Source organism: Aspergillus eucalypticola (genome assembly GCF_003184535.1).
Source record: "Aspergillus eucalypticola CBS 122712 chromosome Unknown BO83scaffold_35, whole genome shotgun sequence".
NCBI lineage: Eukaryota > Fungi > Ascomycota > Eurotiomycetes > Eurotiales > Aspergillaceae > Aspergillus > Aspergillus eucalypticola.
In genome coordinates, this window is record NW_020290309.1 from 1 (window position 1) to 26,370 (window position 26,370).

The window sequence follows — 26,370 nt, forward strand, 5'->3', positions numbered from 1 at the left end:
TTTACGGCATCTACGACGGTGCTGCGAGCGGTGTCAGCTTCGAAGATGAGCAAGGTATCACCCTCATTGCCAGGTATGAGAATCTACGGAACAACATGACTGTTTATGTGCGGGTTATCCCCGTCCAGGCGTACACAGAGGGCTACGGCGATCGCTTTTATGGGCATCTCCCAGCCGATGCCCGCAAGCGTCCCAGCTTAGGGGAGCCCTTCCAGATGCCGCCGGCCATGCCGCCGGCGCAGGTCTTGGAACACGGCCAACCACCTTCTCGGCCGGCGTCGCGGCTGGCTCGGAAACGCAGTATATCCCCGTCTGGTCGCAGCCGTCGTAGCGCATCCCAGAACAAGCAGTCGTCTCGGGTAGGCAACAAGAGCAGAGGCTCGAGCACTCATGGCAGCTTCCACGAGGAGGGTACCCCTGGTTATAGCGATAGTGAATGTGGCTACTCTGGGACGAAGAAGTCCCGAACCGAGCAGTTTGGCAGCTCAGATATCAGCATGGAAAACATCCTCCAAGATGGCCGCCGGAAGCGGCCCAAGTTTGAAAGCTCGGTTCGTGGCAGGCATCTTTTCGTGCCCCGTCTTTCTTGGAACCAGACTCGCTAACGTTTTTCTCTTTGTCTCCTCTTCAGGAATTGCCTTTGTTCGTTCCTCCCCAGGTCCCGCTTACAACCTCCACGTCGTCGATCTCGCCCCAACGCCGGTCAATCGGTCAGGAAGGGGCCATCTCACCTTTCGCACGCCCCACCCAGCGCCCATACAACCAACAACCATTGCCGTCTCCACAGAGCTATGGATACAATGAGCAAATTTATAACGTCAATCCGGTGCGCAATCCTGTGTACGCTACCCCTGTGGTTCCTGAGCATGGCCACCGGCTGCGCGACCGAGCCACTACCCAGTCCTCTGGTGGGCAGTATAGCAACCAGGCTGGTCGGGGCGGCGGCCCGGGCATCCTCCCCACCCCGGATCCTACCATTGCCAGCTGTATCTCTGACGAGGATGTTGCTATGCAATTGATTCGTCTGGGAGACGCATCTAATTTCTCGCATGGCCGTACTTCTGCCTCCACGCTTGATGATGCCTTCAGCGGTGCCGCCGACGCTGCATCGTCGACGGGCGCAACCAGCGATGGTGATGACTACAGCGATGATGACGATGATCTGCCCGCTCGGTCCAAGCAACGGCTCGACTCCAGCCCCATGCTCCCACCCGGTGCCACCAAGCACACACACAAGCATCTGGACGATATCCTTCCCAGCTTTGACAGCTCTGATGGAAGTTACGACGGCTACGATGAGGATTACCAACATGAAGAGTTGAACGACACCTTGGTGAGGCATGATATGGAGGAGGATACTCTCTACCGGGACGCTCCCAAGTCTAAGAAGGCGAAGACTCGGCCCACCCATGCTGCCACCTCCACCAAGGCGCGCGGGCCCAAGCCAGCACCCGTGCGTCCGAATAAGAGCAGCAAGCCAGCAGCTAATGGGGCCGCCCGTAAAGTCAAGGCGACGTCTACCACGGCGACTCAGAAAACGGCGGTATCACCACAGATGATGAGCCCTGTGCCGGTCCGCAAAACCTCGACTTCGTCCGTCAACTTCCAGCACCAGCTCGCCGCCGACGAGGAGGACTTGTCGACCAAGCCGCGTTGCCAACGATGCCGGAAGAGCAAGAAGGGCTGCGATCGGCAACGCCCTTGCGGCCGATGCAAGGATGCTGGCATCGGCATCGAAGGGTGCATCAGCGAAGACGAAGGAAACGGTCGCAAAGGCCGCTATGGTCGCCACATGGGGGTCCCTGTCAAGAAAGCATTCGACGCCACTCCGAATGGAGTCGAGACGCAATCCATCGTGGCCGCTATTCCGGTGACCACAGCGGCTAGCGTGGATAAGAACAAGAAGCGCAAGCGTTAGCTGGATTCCAATCCCAGCAATGAGGATGGCTGTGTCTGGCCCATGACCTCTCGGACCTCTCGCTCCTCTAACTCACTTTTTACCTTTTCGCCCACACCGGTCGTACCGAACCATTGATGAGCTGCGCCTGGATGGCTGCATTTCTCCTGACATATTACACCTTTTAACATAGACGAATCGACATTCTTCCGTGCATTGTATCCTTCCCCTCCTTAACGAGTTTTTTCCACGCGGACCGTTGGCTTGATCATCTTGAAACTCTCCGAATCTCCCCCATCATATATCACTGAATACTTCTTCCTCTCCCCGGAGCCGGCCTGCCTCTTGGGATGTCCTTCCTTCATCGCCGGCGGGATTCGTGCACGACGTCTCTCTTTGTATCTTGCATCGAACTCACGAGTGCCGCGCTCCCTTCATTCTCTCTACCTCTCTACCTCTCTCTCCTCGGATCGCCAACCTAGTTCGCATTACCGTCTGCATTCTGCCTGGCCTGTTATTTCTCATGGATAGTCTAGCGATTGAGCTGAGCGGGTTGATTGAGCTTCCTGAGTTGTGTCTTTTGGCGTTAGTTGCTGCAATGTTTTCGCGGCCACGGTCCGGGGTCGCCTCCACTCATTTAGGCCCCCATTGAAAGAGCGGATGTATCTGGATTACTTGGTTGTGTTTTGAATGGCTTTGCTGGTGCCCGTCTGATTTCAACTGGAGATGAATTACAACTTGCAAAGAGGTCTAGTGTGATCAATAAGAAATATATATTGAATTTTATGAGTCACAGCAGATCTGTAAGCGAGCTGTTAGTAGAATTAAAGGCTAGCCAATAGACAGAATAGAAAGTCTCTAGTCTACTTGCTACATTTGAATAGACCCATTGTTCAACACCAACTCAATGCGATCCATCACATCCAGTGAATGGCTGCCATTAATTGACAGAATTATTGAAGCAACCCGATCTGAGGTGATGTCCGGATCGGGTTAGCGCCGGCTGACTGGCGTTGCCCCGCATTAGCGGCCTGAGGCGCTAATTTCCTTTTTTTCTCCAACGCCGAGCGGGCGCGGATCCTGCCAAAAAGTTCCGTATCTTCATCTTCACTCGACTTCATTACCAATCCTCTCCCTTGCCTTTCATTTCTACTTTTCCTCTTCCCTACCTCCGGACGAGCCACCCTCTATATACCCTTCCAGCTCGTCCGTACTTTAACACTACTTCAACGCTACTCATTTCCACCCTTTCCACCACACCGATCATCCACATCCACATCCACCCATCATGCCTCCGAAAGGTGCTCCCCGACGAGGAGCACCAGCCGGCGCAGCCAGCCGCGCCAATGCATCTACAACCGCCTCAGCAAGTCCCGCGCCCAGCGCCACCACCACCGGCGACTCTCAGACTCCCACGCCCGGCCCATCAGCTTCCGGGCGAGCCCCCGTCCAGCGCCTCCAATCGCTCAAGAAACGCACACCCTCCGGCAGCATCGGACCGGCTGCGAAACCCCCCGGCGCGCCCGCTGCGCCCGGCGAACCCGCCAAACCTACACTCAAATACAAGCCGCGCGCCGTCGGCCGTCGCAGCAAGGAGGAGCGAGAAGCTATTGAGAAGCTTGAAGCCGAGCGGCATCGCGAGCGCCTGAAGGAGGCGGCGGCGATCCAGCGCGGCCGGGATCAGGGCGGTCCTGGTGGTCGCGGTGGGTTTGGGCGCGGGCGTGGCGGGCCTCTGGGGTCTGCGGGTGGGCCATTGGGATCGGGGATGTCTGGACGTCGGGGTAGAGGTGGACGGTTTGGACAGGATTCGAGACATTCGTCTATGTCGAGACGCAGTCGGTCGGTTATTGATTTGGGTAATACGGCGGCGGGGACTCGCGATTACTCGTCAGATGAGAGTGATGGGGAGGTGCGCATTAGTATTGACCAGATCAATTTGGATAGCGATGAGGAGGATCAGGAGCAGATGATGGTTGATAGCAAGAAGGGGAAGGCGGCAGTCAAGTATGCTGATGCGGAGAAGGGGTTGCGGCCTATTCGGGTTGAGAGACATGAGCATGAGGAGCGCACGGTCAGTGTCAATATGGAGTCGAGCTCGAGCAAGTCGGCAGAGCTGAGGGAGAAGGCGAAGGCGCAGACGAAGGAGGATGATGGCGCGCTCTTTGTGCAGCAGACTGATGATGATGCCGCGGCTACTACGGAGGGAGAGCCCAAGGTCAAGTCTGAGCCTACGGATGATGATGATCAGGTCATGACAGATGTTCCGCATGCGGAGGAGCCAGCTACGACGGACGATGGACTGCTGCCGGTGCAGAAGGTGAAGGTGCGCAGGAAAATTACACCCCCGTCGAACGAAGCTACGCCACAGCCCGAATCGGAGATCCCTGCTGCCGTGAAGGACCCGAAGAGTTTACTACGCACGAAGGAGGATATCGAAGAGTACGAGCGACACGAGCAGGACCTGGAGATTGTCAAGGACCTCTTCCAAAAGGAGCCTGAACCTGAGAAATCAGAGACCACCACCCCGGCAGAGGGAGAGGCCCCTGCTGTGGTTGCCAACGACCAGGATAAGGAGAAGGAGAGTACAACGGAGGACAAGGACAAGGAGCAGGAGGAGGACGATGTCAACAAGGACAAGTTGGCGGGGCAGCTGTTCCTGATGCAATTTCCACCGATGACGCCGAACCTGGTGGTACCGGGCAACAGCGAGAATCCAGTGGATGAAGCTACAGAGACGATGGCGGGGCAGAGCGCACCGGAGGTCAGTGGGTCGGAGCAGACAGGCGTCAAGCGCGAAGATGGCGTCGAGATCCTCGAGGGTGGGGAGGATGCCACGGCAACAGGGACGTCGTCCAAGATTGTCACTGCAGCCGACTGGGGCCTCAGCGCCGGGCGCGTCGGCAAGCTGAATGTCCATGCATCGGGTCGGGTGACGATGGACTGGGGAGGAATCAGCTTCGAGCTGGATCGCGCAACGGCCGTGGACTTTCTCCAAGAAGCGTTGATCGTGTCGACCCCGCCTAATGCAGCGGACGAGGAATTCCCGGATGATGAGAAGAAGGTGTGGGCGATGGGCCAGCTGAGTGGAAAGTTTACGGTGACACCGGACTGGGGGAAGATGTTGTAACAGAATGATGTTGTATGTAACAGTGAGAAGGCTGGTGGATGTTGACGCTATCCCACTGTTGATGGGGCTGTTGTTGTTGTGATAGCCTTGTTTATTTGGGAGGCAGGGAAGGGGGTTTACGTCATGCGGGATGGCTGGGGGACAGCCGATCGGATGTTTTGTTCATAGAGATGAAGATAAAGATAGAACTGTCAAAAGTTCAGATGCCAATGAGGAGAAACCCTGGGGATGATGTATTATCCACATGGATGGCTGTGAGAGGTGACGACGTAAGAAAAGAATGCCAGCCATGCCACGCCACAGCCATTGTGTGGTGTTGATGTTGATTGCCTTGTGGAAGTGATTGTCGCGGAGAAACAGCGTGATGTGCGGGACTATAATTAGTACACGGACCACCCGAGGGCAGCAGCAGCAGCAGCAGAGGGAGGCAGACACTGTATGTAATAAAGTGTGAGATGCCGAGTATGTGATGATCGATAGACTTTAATGAAGTATGATACTTGGGAAGTGTTAGCTGATGCGACATCCCGTGTTGATGAGAGGGATTTGCACATCATCAATTAATCCAGCTTAAGCTCGTCATTTTCAGGGCCGGTGAGCAACAAGCAAATTAATGTCTCACTTGAAATCGAGATAGCCTGATACACTGGGAAATAATACTGTTTATTACTAACATCCATACTAGTATCTATCTGCCCTATACAGTGCACTACACTAACTTATCATCCCGTCCCCAAATTCACCCAATAGCGGGAAATGAACCTCGCCCTCGCGTGGAGTTTCTCCTCCTTCTTATTGGTTCACCCGGGCTAGACCCTCTCCCAATCGGGCAAAAGCTGATGCCGATGGTTACAGGGATTGTCCCTGGTTCCACCGCTGCCCTTCTTGACAAGCTTCTGTAAGTGGCACGAGACAACCTTTCAACTGACGCTAGTCCCAGCCCGTGCTGACACGGCAGGATACAGCCAATTAGATATCTAAAATAGCGGGCCACTGCAGGCTGGGCAAACCCCACTAGGTATCTATTGGGGGCCACTTGGGCAAGTGGGGCTTTGTCCTAGAAGAGGAGAGGTCGGCGCAAAACGCTAAAGACGAATTAAATTTCCACTAATTTGGCAAAGGCCAGGGTCAGGGCCTCCCCGTTCCAGCTTGGCCTGTCAGCGTCTGGGCCGTTTCGCCTGTTTTCCCCCCCCTTCTTCTTTTCTTCTTCTGCTTTCCCGTCCGTCCCTGTTTTTTATTTCCTCTCCTGTTGCAACCCTTTCTCTCTCGCTCTTGCTTGTACTTTATTTATATTGTATTGTGCCCGTCGTTGTTGGAGACGGTCGTTGCTGTGGTTGTTGTTGGTTGTTGCAAATTTATTTAACATACACATACACTGTCGTTGCCGTTGCCTGCTTCTCCTGTATTGTTCGTTACAGGTTTCAGGAGATACACACCAGCCAGTCGTTTCTTTTGCGCTCTCGACTCTTCGCATCTGTCGCGCTCCCCGTTTCAGATCTCGACTCAGCTTACACCTTGACTTCGGTTACTGTGGGACTTGGATTCTTCCGTTGCTATTGTTGGTATCGTTGGAAGTGGGTGGATTATAATTCCTGGCACGGGTTTTTCTTCGCTTTAATCCAGCACGTTCTGGAATCCCGCAGCCTTGCTTGCTTGCATTGTTTCCCTCCGCACCGACCTTTTCTCGTCGCATTCTCGCACATCCACCTCCACACATTCACGATGAAGACCTCCACGATCCTCCTCTGTCTCGCTCCGACGATAGCCCTCGCCGTCGAGGCCGATCCTCAAATACCTCCCGCCGTGTCTCCCACGCCGTCCCTCCCCAATGCCAACCCGCCCGCCCCGTTGCCTGAGATCCCGATGCCGTCGAATGCAGAGCAACATGCGGAGTTACGGAAGATTCGCACGCTGCTAGAGATTCAAGATACTACAGATGCGACACGGGTGCAGGATCAACTGCCCGAACCAGCGAGCGGGAGAATCGGCCTGGCCGCATCGACAGGGGAAACCAAAGCGTTGCGCGCACGCAGTGAAGGCACACTCGGACAAACACCATGGATTGGCATGGCCATTGGATTGACCTGTACGGCATTGGCAGCAGTGATGCTGGGATGATACCTTCCAACGATTATCGTCGACTTTCGACTCGACGGTTTCTGCTGCACCAACTTGCATTCGGAGTTATATTATAATTTCTTTTCACGACAGTCTTTGGCGACTAGACTTGAATCGGTCGCTCTCTGCTACGAGCGTTGCTTGCATTGCATTGCAGCAGCCACCATCACTTTTGGCTGTGCTGCAGTTTATTTTTCGCTTCTTCACTTCACTTTTTGTGAGGTCTGCATTACTTTTCGACCTTTGCATTCATACCATACCCCATGTATAGACCGGGTGCTTTTACCTTTTACCTTTACCTACTTCTACTGACGCTTCTTGTACGTGTACATGATACCTTGATTTGTGCCACTGAGGCTATTGTTTGATGATGTATTTACTATTACACACTACCTTACTACTACTACTTACTACTTACTACTTAACTGATCATGAATCTGAATTCTATTCATTCATTTCACTGTTGATTTTGATTCGGCCTTTGTTGGCCGATCCGGGTAGTACGAGTGCGACGACCAATGATGATACCGCGCAGACAGACAAAGAATACGAACTGAACTGAACTGCAGATTACTGTCATCTCCATTCTTTATCTCCTATCTCAGTGAATCTCCTTCCTTTGCAGAAAAGTGGGTTCCCTTGATCGAAGGTCTACCACACTTACATCCTCATCGCGTCTACATCTACATCTACATCCACAACAACAACACCATCACCATCACTATCTCCAACTCCAACCAACATAACAGGATAACAGTAAGTACTACACAAACCCATCCCTACTACTACCACCACCACAACTACTCCCTTCTATAATCCCAACCCAACTAACTTCCCCTCAGAACCATCCTACCAACATCATCAAACATCAAAATGTCCAACACCACAACCACAACCACAACCACCAATAGTAATAACAACAACAACCCGCACAACATCCCCCCCTACACCCCCATGACCTCCCTCTCCCACGAACTCGGCATCCTCTTCGGCTTTCTCGCCGCCTGTTTCGTCGTAATGGGCGTGTATGTTTTCTTCTGGAGAGGTATATACCCTCTTCCCCCCCAAATACACTCATATAATACAATACACTCAAATGACAAAAATTGACAATGAAACTCATCTAATATCTGTGGGGTATGTGGCTAGCCGCCGAATTCCGCGAAGAACGCGCACAAACCCTCCGGCGACAAATGCTTCTCACGCGGGGGATTCATCACGGACGGGGTGGGATTCGGGAGAAGTTTATTGTTTCTCAACATCATGGACATGGACATGTGCATGATGGGAGGTGCTTGGATGGGAGTGTAGGTGGAGGCTTACATCAAAGGAATATCACGCCGGAGAATTCTGCATCTGCTGGGACTGGGGCTATGTATAAGCAAGAGAATGAGAATGAGATCGGGGTGGCGTTGACGACGGGGATGGATGTGGGTATTGTTGCGTCGCCGAGTTTGGGGCCGATGACTCCGACTTCGGTTTCTGCTGGTGCTGGGAGGGAGATTCCGGTGGGTGGTGGGTTGAATATGGGAAGTAGGATGAATTTTAATCAGGGTGGTGCTGGTGCTGGTGCTGGTGGTGCTGGTAGGGATGAGATGGAGTATGGGGTTGAGATGGATGTATTGGGGTTTTTGCAGAGGGGACGGTGATTCTCATTTTCTCAATCAGTCAATCTAATCAAGTGGTGTTCATGTCTATTTACCCACATCTACTTATTCTGTTGCTAGCTAGCTAGCTATCTATCCATCTCTTTCACTACATGCCATACCATAGTAAGTAGAAGACTAGTATACTATACTGCATACTGCATACTGCAACCTACTTCCCCATCGCAACAAACAACCGATCCCCAATATCCCCCAGCCCTGGCACAATCATCCCCCGCTCATCACACCTAGCATCCACGGCCCCAGTCCACACCTCCACGCCCTCAGGCCAAGTGCCCGCCGCGCGAAGCACACCCGCCTCCGAACCCAACACACTCAACATGACGACTCTCTGCACGCCCCATTCACGGAGTAACTGAATTGCTGCTTCAGCGGTAGCACCCGTTGCAATGACCGGATCAAGGAGAATGGCTGTGGCCGCGGCGGCGGTGTTAGTACTGGAACTGTCGGGCTGGAAGGGCAGGTTGTTGTAGTATTCGACGGGTTGGAGGGTGAGACGTTCGCGGAAGAGACCGAGGTGGTAGATTGGGACGGAGGTGGGGAGAAGGTTGTTCATCGCTGTTTAAACCATAATCAATTTTGTTCAGTTACGGCCTGACAGGTCATTGGGGTGTGAGGAATCAGTTCTTGGGGGGTGTATATGGGTGCCCGAGATAGGTAGTAGTATGGGGTAAGGGAATAATACCCTCTATCATGCCCAATCCGGACCGGAGAATAGGCACCAAGGCAATGTCCGAAGGATCAATGTCGTGAGTGACGTATTCGGTGCCTAACGGGGTGGTATCCTGTCCAGAGAAATTAGTCAGTAAATACATTGAAGATTGTTTAGTTGACGAGTGAACTTACCATTCCTGCTTTCTTCACCTTCCATCCTGCTGCAAATGCCTCCACGCCCAAGATAGTCGCTATCTCGTGCACCAGACTGCGGGTCTCGCGGGTCGAGGTGGATGCGGACCGGAGCTGTGAGAGCTTGGCTTGGAGGAGGGGATGGGACGAAACGTGGACGTTGGAAGGGAGGGCCATGATTGATTCAGTTGGGCGATAGTGAAGTGAGTGTGATAAGGTGAGGGGAAGAGGGAAGAAGAATCAGGAGCTAACTATGGATGGAGTACTTGTACTTGTAGGATCAGGAACGGGCATCATTGCTTGCTGCAGAAGCAAAGAAGAGGGGTAAGCACCAAGTCACCTGCTCCGGTCCAGTGATCCCCCAAATTCCAGTCTCTGCAACTTCCATGGATTTCATTCCTCTTCATCTTCTTTCAGTTCACCTCATTCCCCGCGATTGTCGGCCTCCTTTCTTTCCTGATAAGCACCCGCGAACCAGATCCCCCACCGATCCACCGTGCTGGTTGACCCACTCTTTCACCTCGTCGAAAAAGCCAACTCCAGCTAAGTCCAGCCAATTTAGCCAGTTCAACAACTCTACAACTCTACCATTACTGCAACTGCAAAGACCCCGCCAACAAGTTATATTTTCTGCGCAAATTACTATGGTACAGAGAACTACTGATAAGGTCAAGCAAAGCATGTGCAATTAAACAAATCAAATCAAGAAGGCCAAAATCAAAGCAATTGAAAGCAGATCAAATCAGAGCGGAGAACATCAACGGCGGGGACACATAAACACATCACTATATCAAACGATTTAACGCAATACATTAAGTGGTCACGAACAAAGTAATAGATCAAAAGGTTGAACGAATGACTTGAAGCAGAAGAATGTATATAACGGACAAAGGTATCAAAAATGGCCTAGGGTAACCCCATGGCAATTGACCAAACACGCTGATGCGCACATGTAGAACGGAGGCACTAAAGATTAGGGCGTAGAAGAGCGTATAAGAAGAAGGCAATGAAAACAACAACTCCACCGAGTGCTAGGACGAACACACAGGACCAGCCGGGTGTCGAGATGTTGCCTTGGGAAAACAACCCACAAAAACAAGAAAATGACCACACCGGACTCCCGTGAGCTCTTGCGAAACCATAACGCAATGAAAGACGTCGCAGAAAACAATAAAGCATTTAACTGTGAGCCAGGGAACGCCAGCAAGCAGCATAATGCGGCAGTTCAGATCATGGCATTCCCTGGGGAACCCTGCCGCCACTTGCTCGCCGTTCCCGACCCAATCCGAAATCCACCAGCGACCCAAATCAGATGTAAACCAATGCCCGCGTAAGGAATGAATGTAACGATAATGAAGATGAACTTAAGTCGAAGATGTAGATGACCATAGTCAAGCTACCTATCCGTCGAGTAGAGATGTTGCTCGCACTAGTACGCGGTGCCAACGCTGGCAAGCGTCTTCGTCGGCATTGGGTGAATAGGTTGGTCCTTGGCAACGCGCAACGAATCTTCGTAGCCGACCAAGGCCTGGGAATGAAGTTTGAATGACTCGCCCATGAGCTTCGTAATTCTGTTTCAAGTTAGCAAACAATATCACAGCATAATCATAGCAGAAAACAACTTACCCCCAAACTACCACGCCGTCTAGGATGTTACCCCATACACGGGCCACGGTGGAGCTGAGTTTTCCAAAAGCATCGACGGCGTCATCATCAAACAGATTCCGCACCTTATTGTAGATGGCCATCTCAGCCTCCGATGCGGGCTCTTCGTCATGTTCCAGGCGATAGAGCCAGAGACTGAGGATGACCATCAAATCCAAGCCGCAGAGAGGATGCTCGACGCTCCAGTTGGTTGCAGATGTCTTGGCGACCCAGTTGATGCCCTGAACAGCGGCGATCTCAATGCACTCAAAGCACGACTGGATCACCTTATTCATCTCCTGAGACCGCTTGACCTTCTCGCGAGCGACCGTCATCGCAGCAGCGACCTCGTAAGATGAGTGGTAGCGCAGAGCCTCCTGGATGGACTTGAGGTCAACTTCCAGGCGAGCGCGGGTGTTGCGGTAGACGGCCATCGAGTTGAAAATCAAGGGGTGGCCCTTTTGAGGGGTGCTGAGAGGCACCACAATCGTTTCTGGCTCGCACACTTCAAGCGAACTCTCCCACGTCTCCAGCGCCAAGCGGAGCTTGTATTCGGTCACCACGTCCTGGAGGGCCTCGAAGCTCCTCTTGTGGTTCCAAACTTGCAGGAAGAGCGCGTTGATCAGCACGCGAGTGGCGAAAGCACTGTAGCGCGTCTGCTCGCCCTGGAAAAGGCAGTCGTGCGCTTCACGAACAGTAAGCGGCGTGGAGGACGCCAAGCTGCGACGCCATGCCTCATCGTCCATCACATCCAGGTTCCACATGGATTCCGAGGAAGGCAGCTCCAAGTTGTCAAACTCGTCAAAGCTCATCGCTGGGGTGTGGTTGAAAGTCAGCGTGAGCATGCCGAAGAAAATGTAAACGGCGTAGTACGTCCGGCGACATGACTCGTCCTCGATCCACTCCTCGCGGGTCGGCTGAGCACCCTCGCGCGCTTCGGTCCGGAGCTTCAGTTGATAGCGGTTTCCGGCAACCATCTACATTTATCAGCATCATTCAAAATAGTACAATAAAGAGAGGGAACGCGCTTACGTTGGCCAGAAGACTCTTAATGGAACAGGTCCATTCGAGGCCCTTGGGATCACCGCTCCAGCTCTCGAAAATCATGTTCAGCAGGGTGCTTTGCATGGCCCAGAGAGGGCACTTGCGCGAGTCAAAGTTGTCCTTATGTTGCAAAAATTGGTTGACCAGCATCTTGGACCCCACGTGGAGCATGAATGCATGCTGCCGCTCAAAAGTGTACAGAGCACCAATAGACAGGACCGCGAGCAGCAATGGCGGTGAAGTAGCGGTGGGCTTGAAAGACTCTTGGTGCAAGAACGGCAGGTGAGGGTGGTACAGATTGAAGTACGTGGAGAGATACTTGTTGAGAGATGCGGTCGGAGGCAGCTGGAAGGTCTCGGGGAGCACATTGAGAGAATCCACATTGTGCAGACGTTCAACAACCATGTTTCGCTCGATCTCGTTGGCAATCTGCGGGGCCTTGGGCAGCGTCAGGGCTTGGCTAGGACCGGGCGACCGGCGGTAGTTTACTGGACTGACGGGACCGGTCATCGAGGGATACGGCGAAAGCGCATTCGGCGTCGAGTTTCCAGACATGGGCAGCGAGTTCACTAGGGAGTGCAGCGAGGGAGCAAGCGCATCACCCACAGCGCCGTGTCGGTCCATAACCGAGGGCAGCGTATGCGATTCCGAGCCACTGTCTTGAGACACGAATGGCGATCCCATCGTGTGCTTCGTGTCCGCAGGGGAAACCAAGGTGTCCCAAGGCATCTGCGGCAAGGTCGCGTTGCCCGACATGTACGACACAGGAGGCTCTAGTAGAGGACCGCGTCCAGGGGAAAAGGAGCGATCCGATTCAGCACGTTCATTGGCTTGACCAGTAGCGGCGGCTGCGGCCTTATGTTGGAAATCTGTCATCAACATGGCTGCAGTTTCAAGATCAACCATACCATCACTGCTGGCCTCTATTTGTTCGAGAGTAGCAGGATCAATTGTGATCGAGGGCTTGGACGGGGCGGGTGCGGGGGAAGTCTTTTGGACACCCGCGCCACCACGTCGCCGGCCCTCGGAAACTAGCGGTATCCCACCGTCCTTTGCGTGAACGGTACGGTCATGACGAAGGAGTAAATCACGACGGACAAAAGTACTCCGGCACTTCAGACACTTGAACGGCCTCTCCTTGGTATCTATGAAGCAACGAAGGTTAGTATTATGCCCTAAGACTAAACGACGCGAAACAGAGCCGTAGCACAGTAACTAGCCTGTCTGCACAAAGACAGTACACCTAGCCCCGCGCACAGGAAAAGAAGACCATATAGAAAAGAGACCACTCTACTTACGCGAACGTTCGTGTCTGCTGCGATGTTCGCTTCTGCTAAAGGCGCGATTACAAAATTGGCACTTGTATTTCTTCTCTGGGGCTGATGTCTTCTTGGCTGGCGAGTTGGTCGCCTGGGGAGGTGCAGTGGGAGCCATTGCTGAGAATACTGCAGCGAATATACAACCACGGCTGGATTCTAGTAGAACAGCGACAAGATCGAAGACTGCGCTATCGTCCCTTTCGTGATTTCACACCGGTTCTGTAGGCGGGTAGACGACAGGAATTCGGTTTGGTGCCTGATCATTCCTTGTGTGGGGGAATACTGGAGGGCAGTGTTGAATTGGAAGAAGGAGGGTCCAGCCACAGGCGGACTAGGAGGGGAGAATAGTGTGATAGCGGGTGGTTGTAATAGTGGTGGTGATTGTGTGGAGGCAGTCTTTAATAAGAAGCCGGGGAGGGGAAGTACCAAAGGATGGGAAAGACAGAACGGGAAAAGACAAACAAGAGGGAAAAGGAAAAGAAAAGAGAAAAAAGGAAGAGAGCAAGATGTTGAATGCTGACCCAGGAAAGAAGAGGAGAGAGAAAGAGGAGGAGGGGGAAGAAGGAAGGAGGAAGACGTTTGAGAGAAGAGGGAAGAGGGAGGAGGAGGAAAGGAAAGGAAGAGAAAAAGAATGGGTAAGAGGAGGGGGGGGGATGTTGAATGGATGAGGAGAAAGTAGTTTGTGAGTCGCGGGAGAGAGAGTCTGGGAAAAAAAGGCCTGGTCGAAAGGAAGGGAGCGAGGGGGGGGGGAAAGGGAAAGACTGCGCAAAGAGGAAAAGTGGTGTGGGTGTAGAGAGAAGCGCGCCAGGACGTGGGCACAAGCCGATGGGCGATTCGGGCGATCGCTGGATCGCGACAGTGAGGCGGTCGTGTCCAGCGGCGGTGTTGGCGATTTGGGCGACGAGCGGCGCAGCGACAACAGGGAAGTGGGAGGCGGGAAAGAGGGGCTCCCTCGGCGGGACTGACGGAGGGGGAAAACAAGCGAACAGGCCAGTCCCCGGATTCGAACACGCACTGGGGCCCATAATGCCACTGTCTTCATTCCCCGACAGCCAATGGATGTGCCCGTTGCCCATCCTGACTAACGGCGTGCCCGGGCTAAACGGAACCTGGTTAGGACACGTCCACCTTTCCTTCGGTGACCCATATTTCGAAAAGAGACACAAAAGTTCAAGGAAATAAGCAAAAATGAAAATGAAAATGCAACAAAATTCAACAAAAAATGGATTTAACTGCAAAATGATGAATAATAATATAATAGAAATTAAATAAAATAAATAAATAAGTTATACAAACTAGACTATCTACCCAGCTAAAAGAACAGACAACAAAACAAAGCAGTAGCCCAGCCCACCGCAGCCCACATGGGCCGTACAGTAAGTAGTAAGTAGACTTCCAACCCGTCAACCCGGTTCAGCCGGGGGGCCTCCTTCGACTGGCTGAAATCGACCGTTTGTTAGAGGTCTTGGGTTGATGTGAGGGAGAATCTTATCCACTCTCCATTTTCCATTTTGCACCCACCATTACTGCTACTGGAAAAGGCAAAAATGGAAAATGGAAAATGTGAGGAAAAAAAATGAAAATAAAATAAAACAAAATCGAAAAGAAACACAATGATCTCAATATCCGAGAAAATAATCCGAGCAGAGAAAAAGAAATTTTACTCTTCATATGCACAACATTGGGCAGCATCCTACATGTTTCCCCTGGTGAGTTATCGCGACTCAAGATGTGATCTGGACAGATTTGGATCATGGTTATCATGATGATCAGTTTTGTTGTTGGTGGGTTGGCTACAAAGTACACCGTAGTTAGTCGTCACATCTTGGGAACATTATACATCCCCTCTCTTACACAGCGCACAGTCGATACTCTCATGATCAAATACCCCCTGCTAGGGTTAGCCCACTCGGATAATGCTCCTATCCCTGTTTGGTGATGGCGCCCCTCGCTCACCTTTCAGCGGTCGAGTGCAGGACCCTAGAAGGATAATAATGGGCCAGCAGAGCTTCTACGGTGTATTCCTGCGACCTGCCTAACTGACCACACAAAAGCCATGCCGGAGCTGGGATGGCAGGCTCGACTTTCTACTTTTACTCTCCCACTTCCCATTGATATTATTTCATAGTGGGGTTTGGGGTGGAATGAGGACTCCATACGGTATGGTATGTAACTTTGTTCAGTGGGTACAAGTGGTAGCTCGATGGGTACAATGCAGTGAGGAGGACACTGGACAAGACTTCAGGTTGTCTTAGTAACCTCGAGGCGGACATGACTAGCACCGAGAAATTGAGTGAGGTTCGGATTACCTGCTGCAAACTACCTCAAACGTATCGGGTGCAAGTAAGATGAGTAAAAGCCAAAAAGTCATCCCTCTTGCCCATCCCTATGTGACAGCGCAGAAATCGCAAACTTGGTACAGTCGGCTGCGGGGCCGTCCAGAAGACAGGTAGATACTGTCATTGACCATTGTCAGTAGACAAAGGTCAGGGCAAAGCATTAGACTACAATTCCAGTCGATGTATCTTGGTCATTGCATGGACATGGTCCACAGTAATTAGAGGGAAAGAGAGTGCTCGATAGATGAGAAGAAGAAGGGGGTAAAAGGAACAGGCTCGAATAGGTTAGATTGGTTTGGCAGGTTTAATTGAGAATCCATCGCAGACACGCACTTTCACACCCTTTCTTCTTGTCTCTCACAAACTCCCGTCCAGCCAACAGATTAGTGCCCCCCCTCCCCTCCGTCCCCTCTTTTTTTCCTACAAAATTATTTTTCTTTTCGCCCCTCGTCAGCCCCCTCCCTTGCCCCTCCGGCAGGGATCCAGCACCGTCAAAATGCCACGGAGACGCACCGCCATCATGATTCGTGTATTGGCTCCCTTCATTTCCACCACGGAATCTCTTCACACCCCAAATCAAGTGGTCGATTCGTCCAAACCGGGCTCCCATTCCTCACGCTGATCGTACCTACGTACTCATCTCATCCTTCAATAATCCGCATAACTATCTTCAACCATCATCATCATCCCTTTTTTTATTCCTTTTTTTTTCTTCTTCTAGATCATCTCATGTTACCCCATTTGTATTCTATCCCGCCACCCACTTCCTTACCCCTCTAACCCCTCTAACCTCCCCCTCCTTTCCTCCCCTCTTCGTGAAGTCTAACCCTTCCTTAACCCCTCTTTGGTAAATCGGCTCACTGAGATCACCGCTGGTATTCCCTACTTATGTCGTAAATAACCCACTAGTTATTTGATAATCGGCCACCCGCCGCAAGGCTGGTCATGACTTCATTTCCATGCGATCCAATTTGTGTGAGTGGGATTGCCCGTCTAACTCCGACTAGAACTAGCCCCGGTGGATCTTCAAATCGAGCGCTGCCGTTGTTCCAGACCCCCTCCCACCTCCGTTCCCCTTCTTCCGTCCGTCACAATGACGAGTGTTGGTTCATTCGAACGTCTACAAAGTACAAATATAGAATGGTTCGCGAAATGCGCTCGCGAACCACTTCCGCGAACACAAGAGCTTCGCGCGGCATCCTGGATTTAATCCTTCACGTTGCCAAGTCAGTTGAAGCCAGATAGAAGACGGGGGATGAATCGTGCTTGGCTGGTAAAAGCCACCCGTCATCACGCAGCAATAGGAGAATATTGCTGACGATGTGATGTCTCTCAGTTTGACAGATCATCGCCCAGTCTATCGGTAGCCTAAAGAACACACCCCAACATCCCTAAATTTCTGGCAAGCCTCTTGGCCTTCATTGGTTGTCCCCTGGACCAAATAGGTAAAGAAAAGAAGAAAAGGGAAAATAAGAAAAAGGAAAAAGAACTATCTTGACAGAAAAAGCTAATCGTGCTATGCACTGCGAACGCCAGAATGACCTTGGGTCCAAGGTGGTCAAGAGGTTCAAACATGGCGCATGGTTTGCCTCCCACTTCAGCTCAGGGTCAGCTGCTCCAGCGGCCGCCAACACGACAGCCAGCGTCAGCAGGTGAAGGAAATCAAGGGTCAGAAACACAACCCTCCGTAAGGCGATGGACGCTGTTTCGTTTCCAATTCTGCTTGCTCGCTTGCCAAACTCCATTTCCCCTCCTCCCCCCACCTTCAACTTAGTACTTTGGAAGCAATCCAGTGGATTCGGCCACCCAGCGTGTGGGCGGGCTACATCAGGTGTCCTCGTTCGTGGAACACCAAACACTACCGAATCACTCCATCCTGGGCGCTAAATGGATAATGCAAAAGCTTGAGACAGCAGACAGAAGTCATGTTCTGGAGCGATCCAACTTGGGAGCTTGGGAAGATGCAGGACTGCATCATCCCCAAACACTATTGTTTCTGTTTTTGGCAGTTTGGCATCCAAGCCGAAGATGCATCAACCTAAGACCGACTACCTAGTCCCAACTGCATAAGTGGCATGGGGAATCCGGCCCTTCGACAGAGAGAGTTAGTCTGAAGCCAGAGGTACCCTAGGGCAGGTTACTTGTGGCTGCCTGCACGCCCGCAGTCGCGCCTAACCAGCCTCACTCGGAGACGCGCCCTCGTTCCGCGTCTCCGTCGAATAAGTAAACGATCCACCTTGAGGAGGGGGAATGATTACATACGTAAGTAGACAAGTAACTACTTAGCTATCTACACGGTGCAAGTACTGTGAACAAATGTGTCACGGTCAGATGACGGTGGACGATAGTTCCGAGCCTGTCCTTGGCCCCTTGGTTCGACCACCACAGACAATCCCAGACTTGGTTCTGAATCTATGATGTGGGAAGGGGGATTCGACTATGAGTTAGAATAGTCTTAGATACATGTGCTTCATACTGAATCACAGAAATTATGAGGCCTATTTTCATCCTCGATCTCAGCACAGTATCATCATAATCATCATAGTCAACATCACCACCACCACCACGAAGGTTCCCGGAAAATCCCGGCATGCGAGTGGGGCATCACTGGGTGGACCTCAAGGAAACCCCACCAGACACGGTTAGTTACTAGGGAAACGCACATGATCATGAGGGGAGCACAAAAGTACCCCAGGAGGATCGCATACATCCGATAGTTATCCAGAACATTGAATCAGTTTAATTTATCTTTCCACCGCCACGACCGAGGGGGTGGTGCTTTGAGCTCTCACTGCCTGCGGATCATCTGGGCGCAATGTATCGACTATCGAGTTACCGAGAAGCGCCCTTCCAACATGCCCCTAGGATCAATCCGGTCACGATCGCTATCCACCAAATGCATGTCACTGACTACTCTGTACAGAAAGAAAAACACTAGGATAGTCTGACTGCTATCATGCTAACCATCGATTGTGATAAGCCAGACAGACAGTCACTTCCATCATCCCATGATAAACAGCCCTAGAGGCATCAGCGATTCTGCGTCTCCACCCAGAGGGATCCGTCCAGATGCAGGCCCCAGAATCCTAATCAGCATTAGTGCCTGAGCAACCCATTCTTACGTACTCCAGGCTCACCGCTTTCATCTGCCATGAGCTCGGCCTGCAGGAATAAAGCGGTGAGTCGGGGCGCTTACGCTTTTGAGAAGGTCGGAAAAGGATGGACAACAGAAAGATCAAATCCAGACACTCGGCCTGCTCTCACACGTCCAGCCGCCCGAATTTCTACCTCCTCGGCTGGAGGTCGAACCCTGGCAATTTCGATTCGTTCACCATCTCTTCCTGGATGCTTGATCCACTTTCCGAGCCATGCAGCGGTCCGACCCAGTCAACGCCTCAACTTGTCCTGTATCTCATGGAAGGATGTTATGAGCTTGCAGGTTCAGGAACGACGCGAGATGTTGACGACGACCTGCCAGTTGGTCGAAAGGGTGTCAATAACTTGGGAACAAGTCGCTTGGGGTTTCATCTATCAGGCAATATCCAGCACCTGCGTACGGACCATGCATCGATTTCCTAGACCGGCGCACGGGGTCAAGAGAGGGGGGCAATAGTGCAAAACTCCCGTACATACCGATCCTCCCAACCATGATCGATCATTTCCGATCCAGGCTCGCTTTTCTCCGGCGGGAGCGTGTCCTCCATACCTTTGGTGATTCGGTGGGCTTGGTGTCCAGTCTCTTGGATATCATCACTCGATTTTTCTCACGCGTTTTGGAACACAAAAAAGGGGCCTAAACCTCAAAAACCAGTCTCGAAAAGCGAAGAAACCTCCTTCTAGCTTTCTGATTTGGCTCTTTGCCCTGCAGCTACCCGTTCCATTTCCTCCTTTGCACCAAAGATGCAGTCGATCAGCTTCGTCGCGAAGGGTCGATCGCCGGATTCCACAACCATGGCTAATGAATCTTCAATTGAATTCCCACAGGGCGTCTACGATCCAGTCAGGCGCGTCCAACTCCACCAGGTACCGTTGCAGGAAATCAGGAACCTCTTCCCCGAAACCCCGGCCCTTACACTAGCAAGCGTCGGCAGCCATCCCAGGCTAGGAAGTGGAAGAAAAAGTCTACTTATCTCGGCTGGCGCTCATCGTCCCGACAACTTTGGGACTTTGGCGGTTTGCATCGACCCTGGTCGGCGGCGCCCGTGATCCGTCCATCCGTCACGTAATTAGGCAGTAGTGCTCCGTACTAAGTGCCCCTCCATCTCCGAACGGTCTGGAATATCCCAGGCGGGCATCCCTGGAGTCGGTGAAGGATGTCAACCATCACCGTCTCGGTGCCGTTGGGGATTGATCTTGATCCCCGTGGAAGGATTCCTTGACCGCTTCTAGATACCATCAGGTTGGGCATCCCTTTTCTACACATGGCATTGAGAATATGGTCTGCTGTCATGAGAGGTCCCACAACCTCTTGGATGAACAACAAGTTTCCAAAGCATACGGTGTCAAAGCAGAAGACACGGGTCCAAGACACAGAACATTTTCGAAAGAGCAGATTCTCGATAATGAAAGCGACCCACTCAATGATGAACCCGCTCTTTCCAGCTGATAAGCTGCTCCATCTGTGGGTTGGTACTCCGGAATCCCGTCTGACCAGTTTTCCATCTATTTTTTTTTTTTTTTTTTTTTTTTTTTTTTTTTTTTTTCTTTTTTCTTTCCTTTTTCTTCAATTTTTCTATCTTTCCCCTCCACCGCAGCGCTCCGCTTTTCTTTTCCTGGTTTGTGCGTTGTGCGATGCCCTCCCCTAACCCTAGACCTAACTTCAGCAGTTCCACTGACATCGGCAGTTACTTTAGCCTGGTGGCAATAGCTGCGATGGAGCCCGCCAAATACGGTAGTTCGTTTCGCGTCGCGCCATCAACAAAGTGATGTATACATCGTAGGAGCCTAGTTCGGCATGATTCTCGATGGATGGTGTCGTAGTCCAGTATTTTGTAGACATGTAGTACATGCAATCAGCTAAACCATGGAAAGCTATCTGTCAGTCGGGTTCGTGGTCGGGATATCGGTTGCGTTCCATGGTTCGCTCCCGTCGGTTCCTGATGATATACAGATGCTACGACACGGAGTCCGGATTCTGCTCCGTGGTTTATCGGAGGCTTGTGGTTAGTGGTAGGGAACTTGTAGATACTGGGATCTGACACTGAGAATGGTCGGGACTATGCGATGTGACAAGTTATCATAGTATACTATCTAATACACCCCTGGATGCTGAAATATATATCGTGGTAGCGAGTATATCCCACGGGATGTAGTTTCTATAGAGGCTACTGTAGTATATATTTCATTCAAAACCAAACCAGTTATATTCTTATGTCGATGAGAACTAGTAGCAACGGAAGTACTAATGTCATCGATGATATTCCCCCCAATTTAACAGATGACTTCCTTTATAGGAATCCCTGACCGAAGTAACCAAGTATAGAGCCGACACTATCGCCGGCACCTATACATGTCATTAGGATACTACAATCTCCCATACTATCAACAACATGCGCTCTAAACCCTACATTTACTATTAGTATCTATTATTTACTCTCAGCCAAGCAAACAGGAATTTCTTTACGAAATGAGCTACCCTCCCAACCAACCAAGCAAAGTACTACGACCTCTTCGATCAACAATCTACTAAAACACAATGTAAAACCCAATCTCAAAGCAAGTCAAAGAAACGAATCGCTTCCCGGACCCATACAGTATTTCTCCAAGTAAATACAGCGGGATTCAGAAAAATCATGGGGAATACTACATAATGATAGCACAAGTCTAGAACACCACCAACAGATTGAATAAACTAACCAATCAACTGAACTAGAATGCACAACACCCATCGCCAGCCATTGTATACCTACACAACTAACTACAAATTCCTTTACTTCCTTCTCAAAACCCAACAAATATTCCGTACTAATTATAAAAGTGAAAGAAAAATCTAGAAGTCCCTAATCCATAAAAATCAGTCAGTCCTCTTAAAATAACTCCGTCCCACCCACCACCAGAAAACCAAAAGAAAAAGAAAAAGAAAAAGAAAAGAAAAGAATCCATCGAATCCCTCGAAAAACCTTCTCGAAGCACTCCACCCACCCACCCACACCACACCATCCATCGATTCGCAATCAAATCGGATCCTTCGCCCACATCATCCTACCAACCGGATGTTTGGGAATCAAGGAAAAACAGTGGTTCTTGAAATGATAGTGAATGCAAGAAAAAGGGGGAAACGGGGGGTGAAAAAAACTAACTTTTAAGCTGAGACTAACTAGTACGTGGACAAGTGAGTTGGGATTGGTTGAGGAATGAAAGGGTGCGCGGAAAACGGGATGTTGATCAGCTACTAATCATTCTACTTAGTTAGAAAGCTAAGGTTTTATTTTCTTTCGCGGTTCTGTTCAGTTATCAGCCATCTACGTGAGTGTTGCCACTGATCTGAGGGATTGGTTCGATTTACTTTGTAGGATGTAGGATGCCTTGTTTGAGTTAGTTCAATTGAGGAGGATGGAGGACTGGATGGGTGTGGATGATGGATGGGCTAGGCTCGAGAGTTTGGGGAGATGCCGGTGGTGGTGGTAGTGGGTATCGGAGCGCCCGGGTATAACTAATTGTCCATCTACCTGAGATTTAAGGAACTTGTTTGCACTACCCTATGGGATATGTCTAAGGAAAAGTCGCCGGAACTTGGGTTCCTGCCTGCTCTGCTCATTTCCGTGTATTCCGTCGTTCTAGTTCTAGTTCTGTTCAAGTAGACTAGTGTCGGACTCGGGATCTAGGCAGGGATGAATATGTTTCATTCTAGATTACGAAGTACTCTGCTTACTACTTGACCATTGTTGTGAATGTGGGAAGTAACTATCCCTTGATATTCCGGAGAGGGGTATGATAATCACTTGCTAAGCCTAGTGTCTGTAGTAGTAGATTGACAATATGTAGTACTGTGAGGGGGATCATCTTTTCTCTAATTTCCCCCCTCCCCCTAGTTATGGTGCCCTTGCTGATTACCCCTCGTGATGATCAGAGGAGTAATGTATTGCTGTTAGGACATTAGATGTAAATTGAGAAGCAAGGTGTTAAGACATTGTCAGTGACTGATTGGTGTTTGTTTTTAAGCTTATCAATTGTTGTTTTGCAGATTGTGTGTCTTGTTGTACTGGCCCATGTGCTATTATTTCTTCACACTACTTTATACGACTTAAGAACTTTATTGTAGAGTATAAGCATTAATGATCATTAGAGTCAATCAACCTAGTTGCTCGTGTCTATATATGTCCACCAGGAAACTACCCAGTATCTACTGTATATGTACACTCAGCCTACAATGCCCCTACGCCATCATCGCATCCACGAATTACCCCTATATATATCAATTCTACATAACCATATCACAAAGTAACCTTCAACATGATTAAAATCTAACATGAATCTCGTACACATGCCCTCATTCCACCCTCTCCCCATCACATAAATGTTACCACCTCATCACCACCTCACCATCCAACGTCAGCCCATCCCTAGTACACCACTTATCCCCATTCTCAGCCCCAATCTCTTCTGCACTCAGACACAACAACACCCGCAAATATCCCAGCTCGCACTTAATCTAACCAGCAAAGCAACAAGCCCTCCGTAAGCTGACACACCACCCCAATATCAATATCAATACCTCGGCAGACCCTCCCCAGGACCGGCCGAGGAATATCATACCGCCACAGTCACCACCACCACGTTCTCCTTCCTTCCTTCACATGCTTCCATCCCATCCCCCCATCTACCCACACAATGGAATAGATTATCAAGTCCAACATTCTAGAATGCACAAAGATGACGAATCCACCCACCCACCCACCCTCCCGTCTACCCGCTTCCTCCCGATAGCCAACTATTAGATAGTCACTATGGAGTACAAATGCCGATATATCTCCGACCACAGACTGTTAACCTAGTCTGGAAGGTACATACATAAAATTGTATCAGTTTGAAACGGCCTAAATGGAGTAGAATGGGAGTATAGCCAATAGAGGCAGGAGGAATAGTATGGCTAGCTACGTGGTAGGTTACGGTCCGTCTGACGGGGTTGATGGCACGTGGGTGAGGGTTATATGCTTAGTTTTGGGGTATTAGGTTGAGCTTGAGCTTGAGCTAGTGGTGAAGAAAGGTAAGATGTAAGATAATTGGTACTGTACTGATGAGGGTTGTGGTAGATAATGAGCAGTGTCCACTGGCTGTAGATATGTCCGAGTATGTGCGAGATTGGGGCTGGCTTGATTGTTGCTGTTGGTTAATTAACTACCAGGTATCTGCGTAGGGGGGCTGTATTCGGAGTTAGTTCCTGTTAGGGCTAGAGGGTGAGAGTAGCAGTAGCAGTAGGGGTTTGGTGGTTGGTATTGGGGGTGATGGTGTTACGTTTGCTTGGATATATGATTGCTTGGATGATCGAGGGTCGTGGTTCTGTATTGCTTATGATATGATGTTGACGTATAGATGTCCTAGGCTTGTGATGGATAAGAGATAGTAGTGTATATATTGAGTTAATATGCAGAGTTATTATAAAGAGACTATATGTGGGTAAATGTAGATGTCTCGAAGTTTTGCAAGATAGTAGGGTATTGGGTTAGATGATTGCTGGATAGAGGAGGATACATTGCTTTTTAAGCTACAGAAATAGTGATAAATTATTGGACACTATTACTTTGATTACGATCTTCCTGGTGGATCCTCAAAATTTATCATAGCTGTGATGTTGGGCTTTGCTTTAATGGCATTGTGTCCTATGTAGACATCAAAAAATCTTGCATTGGATATGCCTCGCTCCGTGTAACATCTAGTGTCGGTTATCATATAAGATACTTAGCTATAAAGAAAGATTGCAAGAAGCTTTTAAGGAGGTTGCACATGTACAGGTAACATAGCGCTGTTTGTGCATATATTTGTGTTGTAGTGGTCTTCGGCAACCAATGGCTTAATATGGAAAGAATGAGAAATTCGTTAGATATGAACATTGATCCCCCCCTACTTTTCTATTATTGAAGGTCGCTCCTTGAGCACCTCGCTGTATATCCCAATAGATACACTGCTAGCCCAAGTTTACAACAAAGCACACCACGCTGTGCAGACAACCTACCAGTACGCTCAAGACTGGCATTTCTGCAGACAACCGTACCCCCTGCAAGACAGCTCCCTGGCCGCAGATCCTCCTGCATGCTGATATAGAACCCTAGTCATTTCAATCCCGACTGGACCTAATCGACTGGTGTGCGCGGTTATTGGTATAACCGCAGTATGCCTCGTAGCAGTTAGTCTGAACTCCTCCGAGCGTAAAGCCAATGATGAACGATGATCCAGTCACGGACAGAACATCGTTTTGAGTTTCTTGCAGCTCTAGTAGGAAGCTACTGTCAGAGGTAAACTGCCTGATCGACGTATAACATGATAGGCCTGCGTCCGTTAGCTCTCGAGTCATTTGACTTTCGGACGCTAGGTGTCTAAGCGTTATGCTGAGTCTCTAGAGATATGATGGGTCAATCGGCTCAAAGTACCGTGTCGCTTCCTGTAAGCATGTCTCCATGACTAGCCAGTCAGTGGTACGGAAGTGTATCCGAAGGCTTACTGCCTGCTAACCAGATACCATACACATCATCCAAGTGGATGCCAAGGCAGAAGTGTAAAATGCAAGAATAGCATAAAGAAGAGTGCAGTAAGACTTATCAGGTATCATACCCGTTATCTATATCCCTGTGGCTTTGCTGGACACAGACCTCAAGCCCTGCATTTCCGCGGCGGTGGGTGAACAGGGGTTGGTTGGTTGGTTGGTTCATCGAACAGTGCGAGCATATTGATAGAATGACAGGTATCTCTGCTATAGAGATAGACAATAGATAGCATACACGGGAAGTCGTCGTGTTATTAGTCTCTTAACGTCGTATATTGGTCCTAATATTGCTAGTCAAGCTTATGATCGCCAATGGTCTCAGCAAGCCATGACCGTTACAGATGCACTTGCAGCGCGACGCGAGTCAAGATACGTCTCCACCTGTAAACGGGGAAACGAAGACACTAATTAGATACTAGTAACATGAGGGAGAGAGAGAGAACATGGAAGTCTAAAAGTCTCTGATAGGTACTAAAACCGAGAGAGTGGGCTGGGGGATGGATAAGAAGGTTAATACCACAGATTTACCGGGGCGTGCTTCCCATCGTCTCTGGAGCGGAATTGGCAGCCGTGCGGGTTGGAAGAGTGGATTCGTTGAGGAGACGCGGTTTGAGCTCTCCCCTTCTTCTTCTCCCCGATACCGAAAACTACTGAATTATTGGCTCGTGG

General features: G+C 50.4%; 10 protein-coding genes across 10 annotated transcripts; 7 read left to right on the forward strand and 3 right to left on the reverse strand.

Annotated features, from left to right (window-relative positions):
* BO83DRAFT_323894 (putative C6 finger domain protein) lies at positions 1-1,918 on the forward strand (the record flags this gene model as incomplete). The annotated part of the gene is made up of 2 exons (XM_025527954.1): positions 1-551; positions 632-1,918. Coding segments are annotated over 2 exons (1,838 nt in total), but the record flags the coding sequence as incomplete, so codon positions are not given.
* A 925-nt stretch (positions 1,919-2,843) lies between these two features.
* Positions 2,844-5,523, forward strand: BO83DRAFT_382437 (putative DNA-directed RNA polymerase III RPC4). Its single transcript, XM_025532227.1, has one exon. It carries the CDS (start codon positions 3,186-3,188, stop codon positions 5,022-5,024), a length of 1,839 nt encoding a protein of 612 aa, XP_025383242.1. The 5' UTR covers positions 2,844-3,185; the 3' UTR covers positions 5,025-5,523.
* Positions 5,524-6,622: 1,099 nt separating this feature from the next.
* BO83DRAFT_154043 (uncharacterized protein) lies at positions 6,623-7,326 on the forward strand. Its single transcript, XM_025526257.1, has one exon. It carries the CDS (start codon positions 6,747-6,749, stop codon positions 7,140-7,142), a length of 396 nt encoding a protein of 131 aa, XP_025383243.1. The 5' UTR covers positions 6,623-6,746; the 3' UTR covers positions 7,143-7,326.
* Positions 7,327-7,937: 611 nt separating this feature from the next.
* On the forward strand, positions 7,938-8,852 carry BO83DRAFT_411773 (uncharacterized protein). The gene is made up of 2 exons (XM_025534339.1): positions 7,938-8,187; positions 8,292-8,852. The coding sequence occupies exons 1-2, from the start codon at positions 8,016-8,018 to the stop codon at positions 8,789-8,791; spliced, it is 672 nt and encodes a 223-aa protein (XP_025383244.1). The 5' UTR covers positions 7,938-8,015; the 3' UTR covers positions 8,792-8,852.
* On the reverse strand, positions 8,788-10,045 carry BO83DRAFT_347458 (uracil phosphoribosyltransferase). The gene is made up of 3 exons (XM_025528814.1): positions 9,656-10,045; positions 9,495-9,594; positions 8,788-9,367 (listed from the first exon to the last, which is right to left on the reverse strand). The coding sequence occupies exons 1-3, from the start codon at positions 9,830-9,832 to the stop codon at positions 8,961-8,963; spliced, it is 684 nt and encodes a 227-aa protein (XP_025383245.1). The 5' UTR covers positions 9,833-10,045; the 3' UTR covers positions 8,788-8,960.
* A 1,039-nt stretch (positions 10,046-11,084) lies between these two features.
* On the reverse strand, positions 11,085-13,777 carry BO83DRAFT_431532 (C2H2-type zinc finger protein; the record flags this gene model as incomplete). Its single annotated transcript, XM_025535581.1, has 4 exons — positions 11,085-11,226; positions 11,282-12,276; positions 12,332-13,488; positions 13,642-13,777. The coding sequence occupies 4 exons, from the start codon at positions 13,775-13,777 to the stop codon at positions 11,085-11,087; spliced, it is 2,430 nt and encodes an 809-aa protein (XP_025383246.1).
* Positions 13,778-14,168: 391 nt separating this feature from the next.
* On the forward strand, positions 14,169-14,844 carry BO83DRAFT_456211 (uncharacterized protein; the record flags this gene model as incomplete). Its single annotated transcript, XM_025537063.1, has 2 exons — positions 14,169-14,297; positions 14,404-14,844. The coding sequence occupies 2 exons, from the start codon at positions 14,169-14,171 to the stop codon at positions 14,842-14,844; spliced, it is 570 nt and encodes a 189-aa protein (XP_025383247.1).
* Positions 14,845-14,981: 137 nt separating this feature from the next.
* BO83DRAFT_154263 (uncharacterized protein) lies at positions 14,982-15,491 on the reverse strand. Its single transcript, XM_025526258.1, has one exon. The coding sequence runs from the start codon at positions 15,424-15,426 to the stop codon at positions 15,151-15,153; it is 276 nt and encodes a 91-aa protein (XP_025383248.1). The 5' UTR covers positions 15,427-15,491; the 3' UTR covers positions 14,982-15,150.
* A 1,294-nt stretch (positions 15,492-16,785) lies between these two features.
* BO83DRAFT_154268 (uncharacterized protein) lies at positions 16,786-17,364 on the forward strand. Its single transcript, XM_025526259.1, has 2 exons — positions 16,786-17,274; positions 17,338-17,364. Exon 1 carries the CDS (start codon positions 16,947-16,949, stop codon positions 17,244-17,246), a length of 300 nt encoding a protein of 99 aa, XP_025383249.1. The 5' UTR covers positions 16,786-16,946; the 3' UTR covers positions 17,247-17,274; positions 17,338-17,364.
* A 953-nt stretch (positions 17,365-18,317) lies between these two features.
* On the forward strand, positions 18,318-20,380 carry BO83DRAFT_402960 (uncharacterized protein; the record flags this gene model as incomplete). Its single annotated transcript, XM_025533581.1, has 9 exons — positions 18,318-18,374; positions 18,522-18,642; positions 19,133-19,303; positions 19,423-19,554; positions 19,672-19,720; positions 19,870-19,929; positions 20,002-20,084; positions 20,107-20,203; positions 20,314-20,380. 9 exons carry the CDS (start codon positions 18,318-18,320, stop codon positions 20,378-20,380), a joined length of 837 nt encoding a protein of 278 aa, XP_025383250.1.
* Positions 20,381-26,370: the final 5,990 nt, after the last annotated feature.